General features: G+C 35.3%; 1 protein-coding gene across 1 annotated transcript; it reads left to right on the forward strand.

The window, feature by feature from the left end:
- The first annotated feature begins 1666 nt into the window (after nucleotides 1-1666).
- Nucleotides 1667-16587, forward strand: LOC128502393 (transmembrane channel-like protein 2-B). Its single transcript, XM_053472233.1, has 20 exons — nucleotides 1667-1712; nucleotides 2786-2836; nucleotides 3549-3699; nucleotides 4228-4389; nucleotides 4694-4784; nucleotides 5520-5601; nucleotides 6045-6151; nucleotides 6722-6820; nucleotides 7450-7592; nucleotides 7874-8021; nucleotides 8932-9120; nucleotides 9587-9766; nucleotides 10367-10513; nucleotides 10818-10946; nucleotides 11454-11521; nucleotides 12309-12548; nucleotides 13215-13342; nucleotides 14053-14132; nucleotides 14607-14730; nucleotides 16406-16587. The coding sequence occupies exons 1-20, from the start codon at nucleotides 1667-1669 to the stop codon at nucleotides 16585-16587; spliced, it is 2547 nt and encodes an 848-aa protein (XP_053328208.1).
- Nucleotides 16588-18114: the final 1527 nt, after the last annotated feature.

Genomic DNA, 18114 nt, shown 5'->3' on the forward strand with positions numbered 1-18114 from the left:
TTTTCAGTCATGGCATAACAATTACATTACACAACTGTGGCCCTTTTTTATCGCCCATTCCGAGTGAACAAATTAATGTTTGCATGAAGTCATTTTTATTTTTGAGGAAATGTTTGTATCTCAAAGCTCTACAGAGGGCTCAAGGTATAAATACTGTTAAAGTTAAACTCATCACACATCCCTGATGCAAAAGAAGACACCAAACAAATATATTTCAAAGCACTAGTTTCATTGGGTATTTCATTTGGATCAGACGATTTCTTGAATCAGCCAGCCACATAACTGCATTGTATAGATTGTTTTGTTCATCTATCTATGATGGTGCTTGCCACTGGATTAGGTCCATGTAGATACGGACAAAGAAAGAAGATAAAAGGCTGAAGACAGAATAGAGAAGACAAAAGGGAGAAGATGAAGAAGATGCAGAAGAGAAGGTAGGGAAACATTCAGAGAACTCTCAAGATAGTGACAGTGTGAGAGAGTGTGATTAAATGTGGAACAACAAATTCTGTATGAAAATTATGATTATTTTTCACATTTAAATGTTTCAGATCATCCAACTGATTTTAATAAAAGACAAAAACAACATAAACCCCAAATTCAGCTTTTACCTGATCATTTAATTTATTGAAGGTAAAGAGTTAATCAAAACCCATATCATCCCTTGGCGGCATCAACTGCAATGAAACATTTGCAATAACCGGCAATAAGTCTTTTACTTTGCTGTGGAGGAGTTTTAGCCTACCCATCTTGGTAGAACTGTTTGAATTCATCCACATTGAAGAGTTTTTGACCATGAACTGCCTTTTTATAGTGATGCCATAGCATCTAAATTAGATTTAACTTTAGCCAGGCTACTCCAAAGCCTTCCAAAACCTTCATTTTGTTTCTTTTGAGCCATTGAGATGTGGACTTTCTTGAGTACTTCGAACCACTGACTCATCAGTCCACAAAACTCAGGGGTCAGCAAGTTATCTTTTTTGGCAAATGCGAGACAAGCATGTTCTCCAGATAGGGCTCTCATCGTGGTTTGCCAGAATCCCAGAGCCTTAGAAATGGCTTTGTAACTCTCTCCAGACTGATAGTCAATGACTTTGCTTCTCATCTATTCTCGAATTTCTTTAGATGTGCTGCTGTTTGAGACTACTTGTAGCCTACTCCACCTTGCAAGACATGTTCTATTTAATTGATAGTTAGATTCAACAGAGCATTTATCATGTCTGGGTGTATCTAGTTAATTTGAGCGCAATTATGAATTCAATTTGGTAAGACAAAACAAGACAAGACAAGACAAAAAACTGATTACGGTCTTAATCAAGAAAAAGGAGCAGACTAGACAGGCCTATATATAAGCAATGGGAGAAAAAAAATACATAAACAATATTTAAAAACAACAGACGATACGAAACATACAGTATTTTTTTTACAAGGTCCCCTTTGTTGGCCTGACAATAAGTACCATAGTCACCACCAAGACACACTTACTACAAGTCTTTTGTGCAAAAACTGGGTGTGACCAATAGTTTATTATTTATTAACATTAGATTGGATTACATGACACTGCAGAACACACAGTGTAATTATCTGGAGGTGGGCGCTTCACCGGGAAGGTGTTAAAGTGTCTTGAAAATTTTAATCTTACTGCTTTTTATTTCAATTTTTAATCATGGTTAAAAAAATGAAAGGTCGACTGGAGAGTATAATGGATGAAGGTATGTGTAGAGAAACGCTTGTCTATTTAAACACTTTAGTACTAGTACCATTGTATTAATATCATTATAATAATCATCATTATTATCAATTATAACTTGAGATATTTTATGTTTTTCATGATTTTATTTTAACAATTTATATTTAATCTGAAATGCGATTACATAGAAAACTGAGAAAACTAAAAATGTAAGAATCTTTCCCACAGTCATAAAACAACAAAACACCCCTTCTTTTGCAAAATGAGTAAAAAACATTTTATATTATTTAATTTAGAAATAACCATTAGCCATATTTTTGTCATTCTTAAAACTGATTCTTAGACTTTTTTTAAATTTAAATTTTTAGGATTTTGGTTTTGTGAATATATAATTATTATTTTTTTTGTTTTAAAATTTCCTTTTATGATTATTTCTAATAGTAGCCTTTCTTTTTTTTTTGCTTTCATATTTATGGAGGATTTGATACCTCCTATATTAATTTAAGGAAGTTTTGTATCCTAATAGCTATCACGTGATATCATTTTCGATACCACTGTTTACGTATATTATCATATGTTTTATTAATCAAAAGGAGAAATTGTTTGAAATTGCATGAAAGGAAAAACAAATCAATAGGTGTCTCTACATGAATTCAAATATGGAGGAGTAATCTTTGTGATTATATATGTAGTCATTTTACATTATAGCTGGGAATTATTGTCTACTGCCACCGGTTAGAAAGGCATTATATACCTATTTCATCTTGTTCTTACTTTACGCTGTTTTGATGTCCTCAGAAGTGTGGGGATAGCATATAGATTTAAAAGGATCTTACAGCTAGTGTCCCTTTCATAAATAAAAACTCAGGCAAATTAATACTTGTGGATATGATAACTTTGTACTAGGCCATCTTATTTCTAGATTTCCACATCCTAAAAAACAATTGTCATCTCTATGATCTTTATTACACATGTTGAAATGGCTATACTTCTCAACAAGAGATATTTGTGCATATTTTTGTTTACTTCTTTATAAGAAATTAACAGATTAAACATTCATATTAGTGAATTTGTTATCTTTGTTTTTCCTTGCAGTTGGGATTGATGTTGATGGATACATAGATAGCACAGAAACAGAAACAGATGGTAAGTAGAAAATATAGCCATTATCCTCCCTATGTGGCCAAGTACAAACACTTACTATTTATTGTGCTTCTTTTGAAACATTCCACCTAGTTCCTATTTTTAAATAACTTTACCTAGCAATATATAGATCATGGCCTTGATCAAGTATGATATAATAGAATGAGTTAGACTTAACACTAAGATAAAAAGATAAATACCCCCGAACAGTCTTGAGTGTACATGTCATCCAGGGTACCCTCGGAACTCCTAAAACCTGGGGCAGGAAGAATTTGCTGGACCCTTTTGCCCTCACTCTGTCTCTTATGCTTGTGATCTCTGTATGTCGGAACAGAGCACAGCTATGAGACGTGACATCATTTTCAGCTTACCACTCTTTTCAAACCTGGTGAGACTATGGATATGAATGAAAGTAGTAATTAACGGCACTCAAGCACCCTCCTAGGTACAGAGACCAGATCGAGAACCCTATTTGCCATGCCTTCAATAAGCTCTGAAAGCTGGGCATCACACGCAATGAAGGTGACCAAACTAACCAAAAAAATATGTAACTCAATGATAATAACAACAGTAACATTTGGTAACTAATAAAATTCACATTTACTTCAAGTATATATATTTGCAAAACACAGATTTTTACAGAAGTGCATATTTTCTTATGCTTACTATATTATGCATATTAAATCTGTATTAAAACTATTGTTTTTGTTAACAGATTCAAGTTTAGGATACAGAACAAACAGACGACAGGCTCGATATCTACAGAATCATCTTGACAATAAAGAAAATAGCGAGAGTGAGGAAAGTGAAATCTCTTTACCAAAACGAAAGCAAATTTTAAGAAAAAAGTCCAACAGAAGAAGAGAAATAGAGGCAGACGATAATTCTGAGACTGATTCTGAGGATGAAACTGACAAACCAAGGGAAAATAAGTCCAGAAATCTGAATAATAAGAAAAGAAACGGAAACATAAAAATGAACAAAGAAGAAATAGTTAATGCAAAGGGGACTGGCATAATCAAAGGAAATGCCAAAAATCCAACTAAGACTGGCAAGAAAGAAAAGAAGAAAAAGAAAGACAGCAGGTAACAGACATTTTTCTCACAAGAAATGGTCCTGTTTTTGCTTGTTGGCACTCCAAACTTTTACCCACCTCTTTACTTCATTAAATTTAAATAATCTCTCAAATTTAAACCTAATTTCAAGATAACCGAGAATGACTGAAAACAGAAAAAAGTTATAAATACATTTTATTAAATGATTTTATTTTAGCTTAAAGTTGAGGTGACAGTTCCTTGTCATAACAAGATTACGCACATTACCAAAGTGCACGGCCATTTGTGATTACAACAAATGTGACATGAATTTGGTTCTGAAGTTTGTGTATTTTCCTTTATCAGTTCTTCATCGTCTTCGTCTTCCTCAAGTTCTGATGAAGAAAGCCTTTCAGAGGGTGAAAGAGAAAGGCTAATGGAACAAATAGAAGAAAAGAAAAAGCTGATTTCTAGTATCAGATGCAAGCCTTGGCGCATGGCAAAAAAGCTGCACATGATCAAGTAATTGCCCCATACCAATTAGGCAGTGCATCTAAATCTTAGCTTGTATAAATGATCTACAACTGTATTAGACCGTGTATGTCACACCACCAAGCACGCTAGTGTTATTGTAAATTACCATTGCTGGAATATCATATAATGACTTTTGGTAAATTGCATTTTTATCTAAACAATAACAATTATATTTATAGTATTGCATATACAGTTTCTTCCTGTGTTATATGCAACATCAAATTCTTTAACAGTACTTTAAAATGCATTGAGATGTAAAATATAGCAGTAGTGAGATCAATTCTGTTAACAGGGAAGCGCAAGACTTTGTTGAGAAATTTGAAGGAAGCCTGGGAAGAGGAAAAGGGAGAAAACTGTATGCTTACAAAGTCATGATGACCAAGGTATGTATAACAACATTAAAACAATATTTTCTTTTTTGTAAATCAATGACAGCATAGTATAGCATACACTAATAACTTTTATGACTTGTTTGGTTCTGTAGAAACAAAGGGAACACCTTAACCTATATTAAATTTACAAAAAAAATCTGTACATTTTATGGTTCGCTAACAAATAACTTTTTTGTTTCCATTTAACAATAATAAAAAATAGCAATAACATAAATGAATACCATTGCCATATCACAGCATTCATAGTCCACAGTAATATTTGAAAGCTTTGGGAAGATTGCTGCTTAAAATGTAAGAATGTTATGTAGTGATATCATTTTCCAGTAATTTTCAACTAGAAGGGAAGCCTCAACTTACCCTGTAAAACATATCAATTGAGTAGTACCCATAATTCAACAAAATGTTGCTATTGTATGAATACCATTATGCTATTTATAAATATAATAGGGCGATTTTTAGAATACAGGTGCATAATTTCTGTCTTGGTGGCTATCAATAGGCAATGCCTAAAGCACAGCACCCAAATTACCAAATGAATGACAAATCTTGGATCACCAAGTCTGTTAAACTTAAGATCTGGCAATGTGCACCTTTCGGGACAATATTAATTATTTCTGAAATTATAGCTGTGCCTGGTTTCACAGATATCATTTATGGCTTGTACAACACAAACTTCTCTTTAGATTACATAATCTTAAAAGAACACTTTTTTTTTTACTTTTCTAGAAATTGATGAAGTTTAAAAGGGACTTCGACAATTTTAAAACTGCATTAGTTCCTTGGGAAATGAAAATAAAAGAAATTGAAAGTAAGTTATAAATATTTAGTTTTATATTTACAGTTAATTTATTTTTCTATATATTGTAATTTTTTACATCTTGACACTTAGGAAACAAAATTCTTAATGTTCTTCTCCCTCTGATTGAGGGAGATCAAAGATTATTGTGAAAATACTTGCAATGCACAATTTTGCTGAGTGTAATTGTGTTCTATTTCCTATATCTGCAAAACAACCCCCCCCAAAATGAAAAATATGTTCTTGTGCCCTTGATTGTTGCACCATATAGTAGAACTGGTATAGAGTTTTCATAAATTAAACAGTCCAGATTGCATGCAAGGGGATGCATGTACTCCATAGATTAAATTTTAATTAGTGCGTTAACATTTTACCATTTATTAAATATTCAGCATCCCATTATTTTCTTTAAAAAAATGTCTAAAGAAGATCATTTTAAAATTTTACTTTTGAAGGTCACTTTGGATCATCAGTGGCATCATACTTCATATTCCTTAGATGGATGTATGGTGTCAACATTGTCCTTTTAGGACTAGTGGTAGGACTGATCGTCATTCCAGAGGTAAAGTTTTTTGTCTGTGTTGTAATGAATATGCCCATTTATGGTCATTTTCAGAATAGTTTTACATTTTAAAGGCCATGTTACTAGACCTTCCCTTTCGGGTCAATTATTCTCTTGCTGCAGATAAACTGGTTTAATATGAAGCTGAATTCTAAGAGCTTTGCTTAACGCAGTGTGGAGTCTCAAGACATTTGATTGAACATGGAGGACAAATCTGAATCTGATCCTTTCCAGTTTTCCACTTAGGTCTATTCACTAAACTACAAGTACTTGCCCACACATGCACTAACCTGAAACTTGCAAAAAAAAAGTCCCAGTACCTCACATTCCCTCTCAAACAACTCACATATAGTGAATATGAAAGTAGTGTGAGTGTTTGCCTACAATGTCTTGCAATCTCAGTCCAGTCTGTCAGTTGCTTTAACCCTTAACACAACTGACCAGTCAACTTCACAGTGAGTAGTGAGATTTTATGATTAACTGTTTGGACATGGATAGGGGTGATTGTGGCTGACACTACTGTTGACGCAATATAGTTCTGGCAATAAATGGGTTCTATCTATTAAACAGGTCTTAATGGGATTACCGTATGGAAGTATTCCTAGAAAGACTGTACCAAGAGGTGAACAGGAAACAGCAATGAATTATGACGTGCTTAGTGAGTTTGGGGTAAAGTATAAAGTTTTTTTGCTAATGATTTGTTTTCATTTAGCTTGTCTTACAATACCTGATTCTTTTTATTTGATTGAATTATTAAAAAAATGTATAACTGCTGAAAATGAAAGCTATATAACCTAAATCCTTCTTAGTTTTGATACCTGTCCAATAGGTGGTGATAGGAATCATACAATTTGGGTTGTAATTCCTTGTGGTTTAGCAGGATATCTGTGCCTTCAAATGCCTGTGAGGGTGTTATTAAAGACACTGAATTAGGGTGACCACATCAGCCATGTTTTCCAGGACACATATCATTTTTACATATTGCTGACCAGCCCAGATAAAATGCTGCCCTGCAGTCTGCAGGATGTATGACCAGGGCCGGCCTTAGGGGTGTGCGACCTGTTCGGCCGCACAGGGCGCCATGGCAACAGGGGCGCCGTCCGGGACTTAAATTATAACATTGGTTTTTTTTTTGTAACTTTATTTAACATCCTCCATGTTAAATAAAGTTTTTATCTGGGCTGGTCAGCAATATGTAACAATTATATGTGTCCTGGAAAACATGGCTGATGTGGTCACCATGCACTGAAGCCAACACCGCCGTGTTTTAAATATGATTAAAACTTCTTTTCCCACAGGGAGTCTTACAATACTCACCTTTGTTTTATGGGTACTACAATAATCAGAGAACAATCGGCTTTCTCCAATACAGACTTCCTCTGGCGTATTTTCTAGTTGGTGCAGGTGTTTTTGGATACAGTCTAATTGTTGTGATAAGAACGTAAGTATGATGTCTTGTAGAAGTTGGTCTACTTCCTACAAGCTGGTCCTTGCCAATTGGAAGCCTCCTGGAGATCCCTGTTCTTCTTTAACTAATAACTAACTACTTAGTACACATTACTTTATATCCTAATTACAAACTAACTGAACGAACAAACAAAGAAATTTAGAGTACCCCTTTGAATAATAACACATTGTTTGGGATGTATCATTCAGTAAATGTGTCTTTTTGTACTTTTTTTTAATCCAATTTTACTTTCCCATTGCCTTGTTGACTTGAAGAATGGCAAAAAACATAAATGAAAGCACGGCAGATGGGGATGATGACAATTTTATATTCAGCTGGAAAATGTTCACAAGTTGGGATTATCTGATTGGCAACTCTGAAACTGCAGACAATAAATTTGCTTCAATTACAACCATCTTTAAGGTAAATACAAATCTTGGAATTTACAAAAGTCAATACAAAACAATGTGTATAAGATGTAATCAAATCAGAATAAATCCTTCTCAAATGACTTTGATACTCAATGTTTATCACAGGAGACTTAAGCGAATAGAGAGTCCAATTAAACATGCTCCTTAACATGTAAAAAATACCAATAACAAAAGTTATGGCGGGTAAAGGTGATGGAAAACCCTTCCACCTAAAATTAAGGGGGTAGTAGAAGCATTATTAAACACTCATCCACATCTACCAGACGAGCCAGAAGGCTTGTTTTTCCCCCCCAGAAATCCCATGGTGCTGCCACAACCACAAGGAATTCTGGGTAGGTGAATGCAAATAAGGTCAACAATAATTACCTGTAACATGTAAAAACTAATAAAACATGAATGCCACCCCAGTGTGGCAGGGGGTGCACATAACAATTATGAAAATGAAATGATTTTGACTAAGCCAGAGAAATTTTCCTTAAGTAGGAGTGATATCTTTAATTTCTTTATTTTTATAATGAACTTAATCATGAAAGTGGGGGCATGCATTATGTGTAACTGCTGCATGTGAACAGGTAAATCCCTAGCTGATGGGATGTACAACATTCATGAGACACTATCAAACTACACCCAGCCAGACCTTTATCCAATGTATACCATGGGACTAATAATAAATAATTGGGCCAGTTCTTTAAATTAGGCAAATTTCCCAGATCACTTTTTCTAACACTCAAAAAAAACAAGGTATGTTTGTATTATTTGAAAAAAGAGTCCACAGATATTTTTTTAAAAATATTAAGAAATAATAACAATGAAGGGATTGTGTAGACCATTTAGGCTTTTATACATTTACCTTAACAATAGTTGATATACCAGTATATGTGTTTATTCTAATTCATGGACAGGAATCCATTGTGGATGAACAGGAAAATACAAAGGAAGAAAATGTTCACCTAAGACGTTTTCTAATTGTCCTGGCCAATGTTTTGATTCTAATTTGTCTCGGAGGAAGTGGCTATCTAATATTCTTTGTTGTTAAACGATCACAGCAATTTAAAAAGATGGATCAAATAAGCTGGTATCAGAACAATGAGGTATGATTACAATAATAATTTGATATATATACCAGCCAGTTAGTGAATTAATGGGTTTGGGGCCTGAACAGCTTTTTCTGTTTGCTTATTCAATCAATGAATTCATTTTACAGATACTGGGAATGTTTTACCTCTGCAGAATTGAGAAATAACCATGCAAATGTCATGATAAGTAATTAAGATGGCTTCTTTTGTGCATACAGATGAGGCCGATGTCTACAGCATGGGCTCACAGCATTAAATCTATACCGCTATATATTATAACAGTAGTCTGAACTTTTAAATGTATTATTATAAAAAATGAAACATCTACTCATTCAGTAGTTTTGTTTTATTTTCATCTTCAAAACCAAGCTAATAACAAAGTACCTATGCTCTATTGGTCAGTTAAAATGTGTATTTTTGTATTTAAATGAACTAACATCTTCATAAGTAATATACAGCAGGTTTTTGGGTTTTTTTGCAGATAGAGATTGTAATGTCGCTGCTGTCAATGTTTTGCCCGCCTCTATTTGAAACAATTGCTGTGATGGAAAATTATCATCCTAGACTGGCATTAAAATGGCAGCTTGGCCGAATATTTGCTCTGTTTCTTGGAAATTTGTATACATTTTTGCTGGCATTAATTGATGATGTAAATGAAAAGGTAATTAATTTACCAAATTTGAAAAAGCTACATGAGGTGTTTGACATGATAACATGCCTTGGGGGACTAATTCGTTTTCATACTTTATAAAAACAAGCAGTGAAGCAATTGTTGAAGTAAAATTGAATGTGCATGTACAATATTATTTGTTGATGGTTACTCTGAGGCTGTAGAATAAGATACAACACTATAATACAAGAAGTCAAGCTATAGGGTAAACTTGGTTGATAATGCTGAACACAGCCAACTCAAGAATTAATTAGCATCAAAGTTGAGTGTTTATGAGTTGCTGTTGACTATGAAGTCAAGATGTTAAATTACATATTTATCCTAACTGAGATTTTCCTACTACAAACTCAACTTGACTACCTACTAATAACCCTACAACCTTTTGAATGAAATCAAATTATGCCATTCATCTCTGTATGTCTGTCCATCTATTCATCTCAATACATGTATGGGTATTCAGATGAGTAAATGGGTATCTATTATACGTAAATCCATCTTCGAACAGAGGTACAGATAATATACCTGTGTGATGTCTTAATCCAAGAGATTACCACTAAACCTGGTAGTCTACTCACTAATATTTTGTTTCAGATAGCTGAAGAAGAGATTATAAAGAATCAAACTAAGTGGGTCTTGTTCAACTATTACAATGCATCCTCAGTTAATGGAAGTACTCCATCACCTATGAACCCAGCTGATGTGCCCCGTGGACCATGTTGGGAAACAACTGTGGGTCTTGTAAGTGATTCATCTGTTATAAAATAATGTTGCTGAATTTTTCATCACGTACTTTAATAGAACCCAGAATTTGCAACCTTTTTATTTCCCATTCACAGTTTTACCAGACTTAGGGAAGAAAGTGATGTCACATCATAATGATATAATATCATAGTTGTGGAACAGAATTCTCTTTGCGAGTCCACAGTTCTATTTTTGCATGAAATACTTTATTTTAATCATCTTACACATATATAGAACATCAGGGGTATATTATAGTATGACGATACAAATTTCCTAAAGTCATTTCTCTATATCTTTACAGGAATTTGTAAAGCTTACCATATCTGACACACAAGTGACTTACATAACCATCCTTATGGGTGATTTCGGTCGTGCTGTTATCGTCAGATTTCTGAACTACTGTTGGTGTTGGGACTTGGAATACGGTTTTGTGAGTAGCTAACCTTGTCTTTTTCAAGTTCCTTTAACAACATAACAAACGGATTTGCTTTTGAGTTCCTTATTGGCACTGAAGAAATAAAAAATGTAAATATAACAAATGTTCGACAGCATACACTCATCTCTGGATGTAGTTCCTCTTCATTTTCAAGCATTGTCAACAGAGCTGGACTATAAACTTCATTCACATCCCATGGCAAAGAATCATTGTGTCAAAACGGTTTGGCGTCTATGTAATATGACCATCATAATGTCACAACACACTCATAGGCAAACATATGTGGTGTTTTAATTTGAGTGACAGAATTTTTTTCTCCAGCTTCTTTTGCATGGATATTTTGTCCTCCAGGAATTACAAGGCATCTGGTTGAAGAAGTAAGGTTTCAGTGGGAGCGATCTTCAGCTTTCATCCACTTCTAATCACAAACATTTCAAACGTCTTGCAGTACCTTCATGTTTTGAACAATTTTATTAATGCACTCTTTTTTTTTTTACTTAGCCATCCTACGCTGAATTTGATATCAGTGGAAATGTTCTTGGCCTTATTTTCAATCAAGGCATGATCTGGTAAGGACCACAAAAAAACCAAACAATGATGTTAATTTAATTTTATCCACAAATGAACAATTTCTCTTATTATTGCTTTTAAACCATACTCTGCTTAAATGTCTGCCCAACTTAAGATAATGACTTTGAGCAATACAGTTACATTTCTGTGTATACAGTGCCCCTTCACTAATACTGGCACGCACAATATCAATGGAAATATACTTAAAATATATTTTTCTTATATGAATTCATAGGAGTGCTAATAAATGTGCAACACATATATTTAACATTTTTTATCTGTGTTTGCAATTGTTTGATATCCATGAGACAAGAGTATTGAGTATGTGTATTGTTTTAAGAAAAGATCAAAAGGTTAAACAATAAAGACACTTTTCATAGCCTTCTTTGCTCATATTTACCAAGGGTGCCAATATTAGCGGAGGGCACTGTATATACATAGGTATTTAGATGGAAAAACAAAGCATTCTTTTCCCATAGTTGGGTTCCCAATTAAAGGCTGAAGGCACTTGTCCATGGCTATACCCAAGAATAATGTACCTCCCACTGCTCATGATGATTGGTTCCAGATGCATTCATAAATGGTTGACAGGTAGATTGACAGTCAGTGATTTTTCTATTGTCCCCATGAAGGGCAAAACTGAAGGTGGGGTAACATCATTAGAAATGTTTTCATATATTTTTATATTTAAATATATTTTATGTTAAATATTTTTATAAATAAACAGTGTGTTTTATAACCCATGTGTTCTTTGATTTTTACAATACCTTACTTTGCTCCTTACAGGATGGGGGCTTTTTATGCCCCTGGTTTGATTGTTGTGAATGTTCTGCGTCTTCTGTCATCAATGTACTTACAGTGCTGGGCTGTAATGAGCAGCAATGTCCCCCATGAACGTGTTTTCAAAGCATCCAAATCAAATAACTTTTATATGGGACTTTTGCTGCTTGTTCTCTTCATGAGTCTCCTTCCTGTTGCATATACCATAATGTCTCTATCTCCTTCTTTTGATTGTGGACCATTCAGGTAAGGGAATGCTGTGTATGTTTTATATATACATAATATTGCATGTATTGTCTAAGAATAGGAAAAATATTAATGTTCGTATTCATCTTCCATTTGTCCTTTTTCATGACTATCCTTTTAATTAAACCTATTATGATAAAGAGAGTTTGCATGTATGCCTAATAGGAATCATTCCACATGCACCATTGTATATATGACCCATTCATCCCTATTTAGCTTGTTGTATGGGGGGTTTGCAGGCTTATACTCTTGATGTCTAGGTGATGGTAGGTAGATAAGGGGACCTCTTCCTCTCCCTCGCTGGTCTACCTATATGATACACTGAGAAGCTAGTTCAATGTTTTTGGGTGCTAGAAGCCATGCCATTTGTGGCATGGGCAGCACACAATTTAAAGCTCCTCCCTACACCATACCAGATAAAAGGGCAACAGGGATTGCTGTTTGGTTGGCCACAGGCATACACCGTTCTCTCTATGTTTAACCCACAGATAACATAATGTATTTACTGTATACTCTCCAATTTTGATATCATTTGGTGGCAATATTGCCACAGTTTGTGCTTTCTATGCCAATTATTCTTTAGAAAGTAAGGTTAGGATTTTTTTATTAATGTAAAAATTAGTATATAAGTGTTCCCAATTACATATTTTTTCCCTTTTTTTGTAGTGGAAAACAAAGAATGTACGATGTCATTCAAGAAACAATGGAAAAGGATTTCCCATCTTTTATTAGTAACTTATTTGGTTATGTGGCCAATCCAGGAGTTATAATAGCAGTTGTTCTTCTTATGGTGTAAGTTGTTTAAAATATGGGATTCTAAACAAATATGTTTTTTTGAGCCTGCACTAGTGTCTTCAACAATATATATCGGTTGTTTATACAAGTGGAGATAACCAAAGGGTCAGATTTCAGGTAACAGGAACTGATCTTGGTTAACTTGAGTGGATAAAAAGCTTGGAATGGTTGAAGACATTCTTGGGAGTTATGTCTATGCATGGAGCTGCTGAACTGTGCTAAATGTGATGCAATCATCAAATCAACCAGTGTAGCATTCTAACCACATTTACAACTTTACCACAGAATTGCTCTTTATATGTAACCCTTAATGTATTCAAAGATGCTTTTTAGCTGTGACTAAACAGAATATTAATCCATGTTAAGCACTGGAGAAATTGAGTAATTCATCTTTAACCTTAAATTTAGTTGTTGAATTTATGGTTGCTTTGTGTACTTCATATTTTGTTACTTTATCAATTTAAACATTATATTTGAACATTATCTGAAGAACACACATAGTCAGGGTAGATATACATCATCCCAGAATATTCTGTAAACAGAAAGCTTTATAATAGTAGAATGTGATTTCCATGTGTCCATTTGCTTATTTTAAGGATGCCTGGCAGGCTTATATGCCTTAGGCGCATTTTACTAAAACATATCCTATTAGCTGTAGCTCATAATTACAGTTCCATTGTTTGAGATGGTCTTTTATTTTTATTATGTAGGCTTGCTATATATTACCTTAATGCTATATCAAAAGCGTACAAAAATGCCAACATTGAATTCAAGAAGAAGATGCAGAGGGTATGTACATTTAAAAAAATATATCTATGTATTATACACGTTTACGTTCTGAAATAGGTATAAGGGTTCTGGCCTGTTCAATACTGTATCTGTCTAAGCAAGACTGGCCCCAACCATGGCTCACTTGAAGCCTACATCACAGGCCAGCAGAAAAACCTTAGTAGCTTCCTGCGGAGTTGGCCAAATAAATCAAAATGGACATAGTTGAGCATACCAAATAACTTGTCATATGAGACCAGAGGCTCTGGGCGCATACTGTAGTACCAAGAGTGAAGTATCCAAGAGTCCAATTCATATTTCCCCAAATGCCTGTCTCTCTCTAATAGCAACTAATTAAGGCACCTGTATTATGCAGAGAAGGATGATATAAGTCCTGTTATATTATTAAAGACGAAAAAAAATGTCCGGTTATTTTACGAAGAGCATGGGTTTCTTGCTTATAAATTTGATCATTTTATTGTTGCAAAAATAAAGAAACGTGAAGAAGAAAAAAGCAAAAGAAACAACACAAGCACAACTAATGAAATAATGAAAGATTTGGAAGAACTGCTCCCTCCCAATGTGAGGTATGGGATTCAACAGGAGAACAAGGAAAAAGGTAATGTTATTGGGTTATAAGTGGGAAATATTAATTAAGGAGAGCTGCAGTTTAATTTCACTTACTTCATTTTCCATTATGAAGAGCCAACCCTCCACACAAACATCCGCTTCAAGAATAGCTGAAATCTAAGCCAGCTGCTAATAAGATTGTGTACCCGCAGCTGTCTTTTGGATACATAAATAAAAATATGTGGGAGAGACCATTGAGCACTCGCACATTGGGTATTTCTGTTTGCCCAATAGCCAGTCCATCTGAGATGTCCCTATAAAAACCATTCTTACTGACTAAGAAATACCTTTCACATGACTATTTAGGCCTATAGCATCCCTACATATATCAATAGAATACCCTTCCCCAATAAGACACCAGACACGAATATGTGGACAAGGGCTTGGCCACAGCTTTATTCACCACATATCCTCCGCAAGGCCAACTTGAGGACATTAACCATCTGCTAGCTGATGGGATATTTAGCACATCATGACGGTTATACTCAACAAATACACCAAGAGCTCTAAACCAGTGGACAACTCCCAATTTCCACTGTGGCTGATTTAAGGTGACCATGTGACCAAGGTGACCACAGCTGTGACTAAACACAATATTAATCCATGTTAATCACTGCAGAAATTGAGTAATTAATCACTGCTAGCCGACGGCCAAGTTAGCACATCAGGAAGGTACACCCATCATATTCACCAAGAGCTTCAAACCAGTGCATTGGCCACCACTGTGGCGGATACCACTTGTTGTTGAAGAAAAAGTTCCAGATCTTCTCCTTGTCTGATCCTGGTTGAAAAGGAAGTAAAAAAGTGCCACCCCAATTTATATACCTGCTTGATACAAAGTTGTAAAGATGACCAATGAAGGAGAAGGACGTAAAGCATTTCTGCATAGGCCAACAGTCAAATCCCCATTTGTCCAGGGGGGGCCATGACTTTTCTTGCAGATGGATTTTCTAGGGATTGCCCCTTAAAATGCATAGTGAATTCAGGGAGTAGAACCCACAACTTCCCTACAAACACTCCTTCCAATCCCCCTTTTGGTGAAGACAGATATTCTATCTGGGCTAGCATTTCATTTTACAGTGCTTTTGTGTCCTTTAAGACCAAGACTTGGTGATAGACGCTTATGTTATAGTTATTTATTGTTTTAATTGCTTTTCAGGCAAGCTTACCTGCACACAAGGAATCTGGGTGTGGGTATCATCACAACCATATTTGCTTATCAAAACAAAATTATATAATATGTATAAAATCAAACTGATACTATGTAGTATCACAGTTTGTGTAAACTGGCATAAAGCTGCATACATTTGCTACTTACTGACCTAATGGTGCCACCTTATGGCCCATATGTGGAGGTGCATCAAACTATTTCCTATCACTCAAAACACACTATGCATTTATTTATACTTGCATCCATATAAACAATAAACTAAAAAGCAAGCTTTATATTAATTGCACCATTTATTTTTATGGCAGTGCATTAATTAGTTTACCTTGATAAATTGATAGTTTAAGCACTAGGATAAGTGCACTACCTTCCTATCATACGACATCTAATAGGAAAGCAGTTTGAGTGCAGTCTATCAAGTGTAACACTTTCAAAATTCAATATTTTAATGTCCCTGACCTTGGACAGTCTTCCTATGTATATGTTTCTTTTACAGATCAAAAACCTATTACAACTAACACGAAGCCTGAACCAGCTAACAACATCTCGAACATAAAGTCTACCAAACACTCATTATCTATACCATCGGGTCCACGTCTGACCATTACCAAACCACCAGGACAAAAGTCTTTACCACCTACTACCCGGAAGCTCACCACTAGTTCTGTAAAACCTTAGGAAAAACAAATTTTTGTTGAATATCTAAGCAAAATTTTGTATACTTTACAATGTTTTTCTCTTGCATTAATACCATTTGTAGATTGTTGTTATTATTATGATTATTAATGAGCAATTTAATATTATGGCTCTATTGCATCAAAGTGTATACTGAATATTATTAGTTACATGCAGTTTAAGTGATGCTGCTTTATCCATAGTCCAGGCCGCCAACAGAAATCTTTGCACAGTACAAGTCTTAACAACTGGGCCCAATGCACCCTCCCATCAGCCTGCCCCATGTCCATTCCACTGTCCTAACCAGTGCTCCACCCATCACATTTTTTACACTTTTATGAGAACAAGAGCAATTATAGGGTTAGTGGCATCTGGGAGTAAACATTCTTCAAGGTCTCCCTATAACTAACATGCATACATACTTACATGTAAACTCATTTTAATACCCACCCACTCTACCACTGTACACTTACTGTACATACACACATTCTTTCTCCTGGTCCTCCTCTCCCACTCCAAGGTGCCACTAAACCTAGGCTCACCCTTGACACTCCAACACCATACGCTGACACATCAACTCACGATAACATCATATACTGACACCCACACACAGATGCTAACACCATTTACGAACACACATATGCTCATGCTAACGTCATACACTTACACACTCTAGCACCATTTCATAATACACACACACATGCTAACAACATATGTTCACAATATTAAAACTAACCCCATACACCAATACACACACTCTAACACTACATGTGAATTTACACATCCATGCTAATGACATACAGTAACACACACAACACCATATACACACACTATCACACTTGTACACATGTACACATTAGCCATCAACATACACTAACACACACCCATTGACTTAACACACTATATATATATATATATATATATATATATATATACTGTGACAAACCCTATAGCATGAGGGCCATACATGTCACTTTTAGAGGTCCTAAGCACAGTCCTCTAGGGCAATCAGAGTCAGGAACAGCAGCTTTGAACAAAACAGCACTTCATTTTAACCGCTTAAACCCCAAAAACCAAATCATAAAAATAAAACCTAGCTCCCAATTGGAGCCCTCTCTAACTTAACTATGCTGGTCCAGACTGACCAGCCTAATCACCCACTACCTCAACCTCCCAGACAACACACAAAATGTCCAGGCAGGTATTGCCTCACTTGGCTCAGGGATTGTCTTCTTCAGGACCTCTCCTTGCCCTGGGAGCACAGGGAACTTCCTCTTCCCCCAACAGTCTCTTTGAGTATCAGGCTCCAGGGGTTTTTAATGCCCAGCACCTGTGCCTGATGCCGGCCTCATCAAAATCCTGTACTGGATCCTGCAGGCTTCTAGCCTCCTGGAAAAGGCGGCATGTATTTTCCACAAAATGGGGGAATGGAGCATTGGCCCACCCTGCACTCCAATTGCTCCACCCCAGGGACCCATATTTACGATCTGGATAGCACCTGTACCCAAATGCCACACTAAGCATCTCCCT

Source organism: Spea bombifrons, chromosome 1, assembly GCF_027358695.1.
Source record: "Spea bombifrons isolate aSpeBom1 chromosome 1, aSpeBom1.2.pri, whole genome shotgun sequence".
Classification (NCBI taxonomy): Eukaryota; Metazoa; Chordata; class Amphibia; order Anura; family Pelobatidae; genus Spea; species Spea bombifrons.

Excerpts from the sequence above, each read along its gene's own strand:
- LOC128502393 (XM_053472233.1), top strand. The coding sequence starts at position 1,667 with ATGGTTAAAAAAATGAAAGGTCGACTGGAGAGTATAATGGATGAAG. Across the intron at positions 10,947-11,453 it reads GGGACTTGGAATACGGTTTT|CCATCCTACGCTGAATTTGA; the intron begins GTGAGTAGCTAA and ends TTTTTTACTTAG. Across the intron at positions 11,522-12,308 it reads TTCAATCAAGGCATGATCTG|GATGGGGGCTTTTTATGCCC; the intron begins GTAAGGACCACA and ends TGCTCCTTACAG.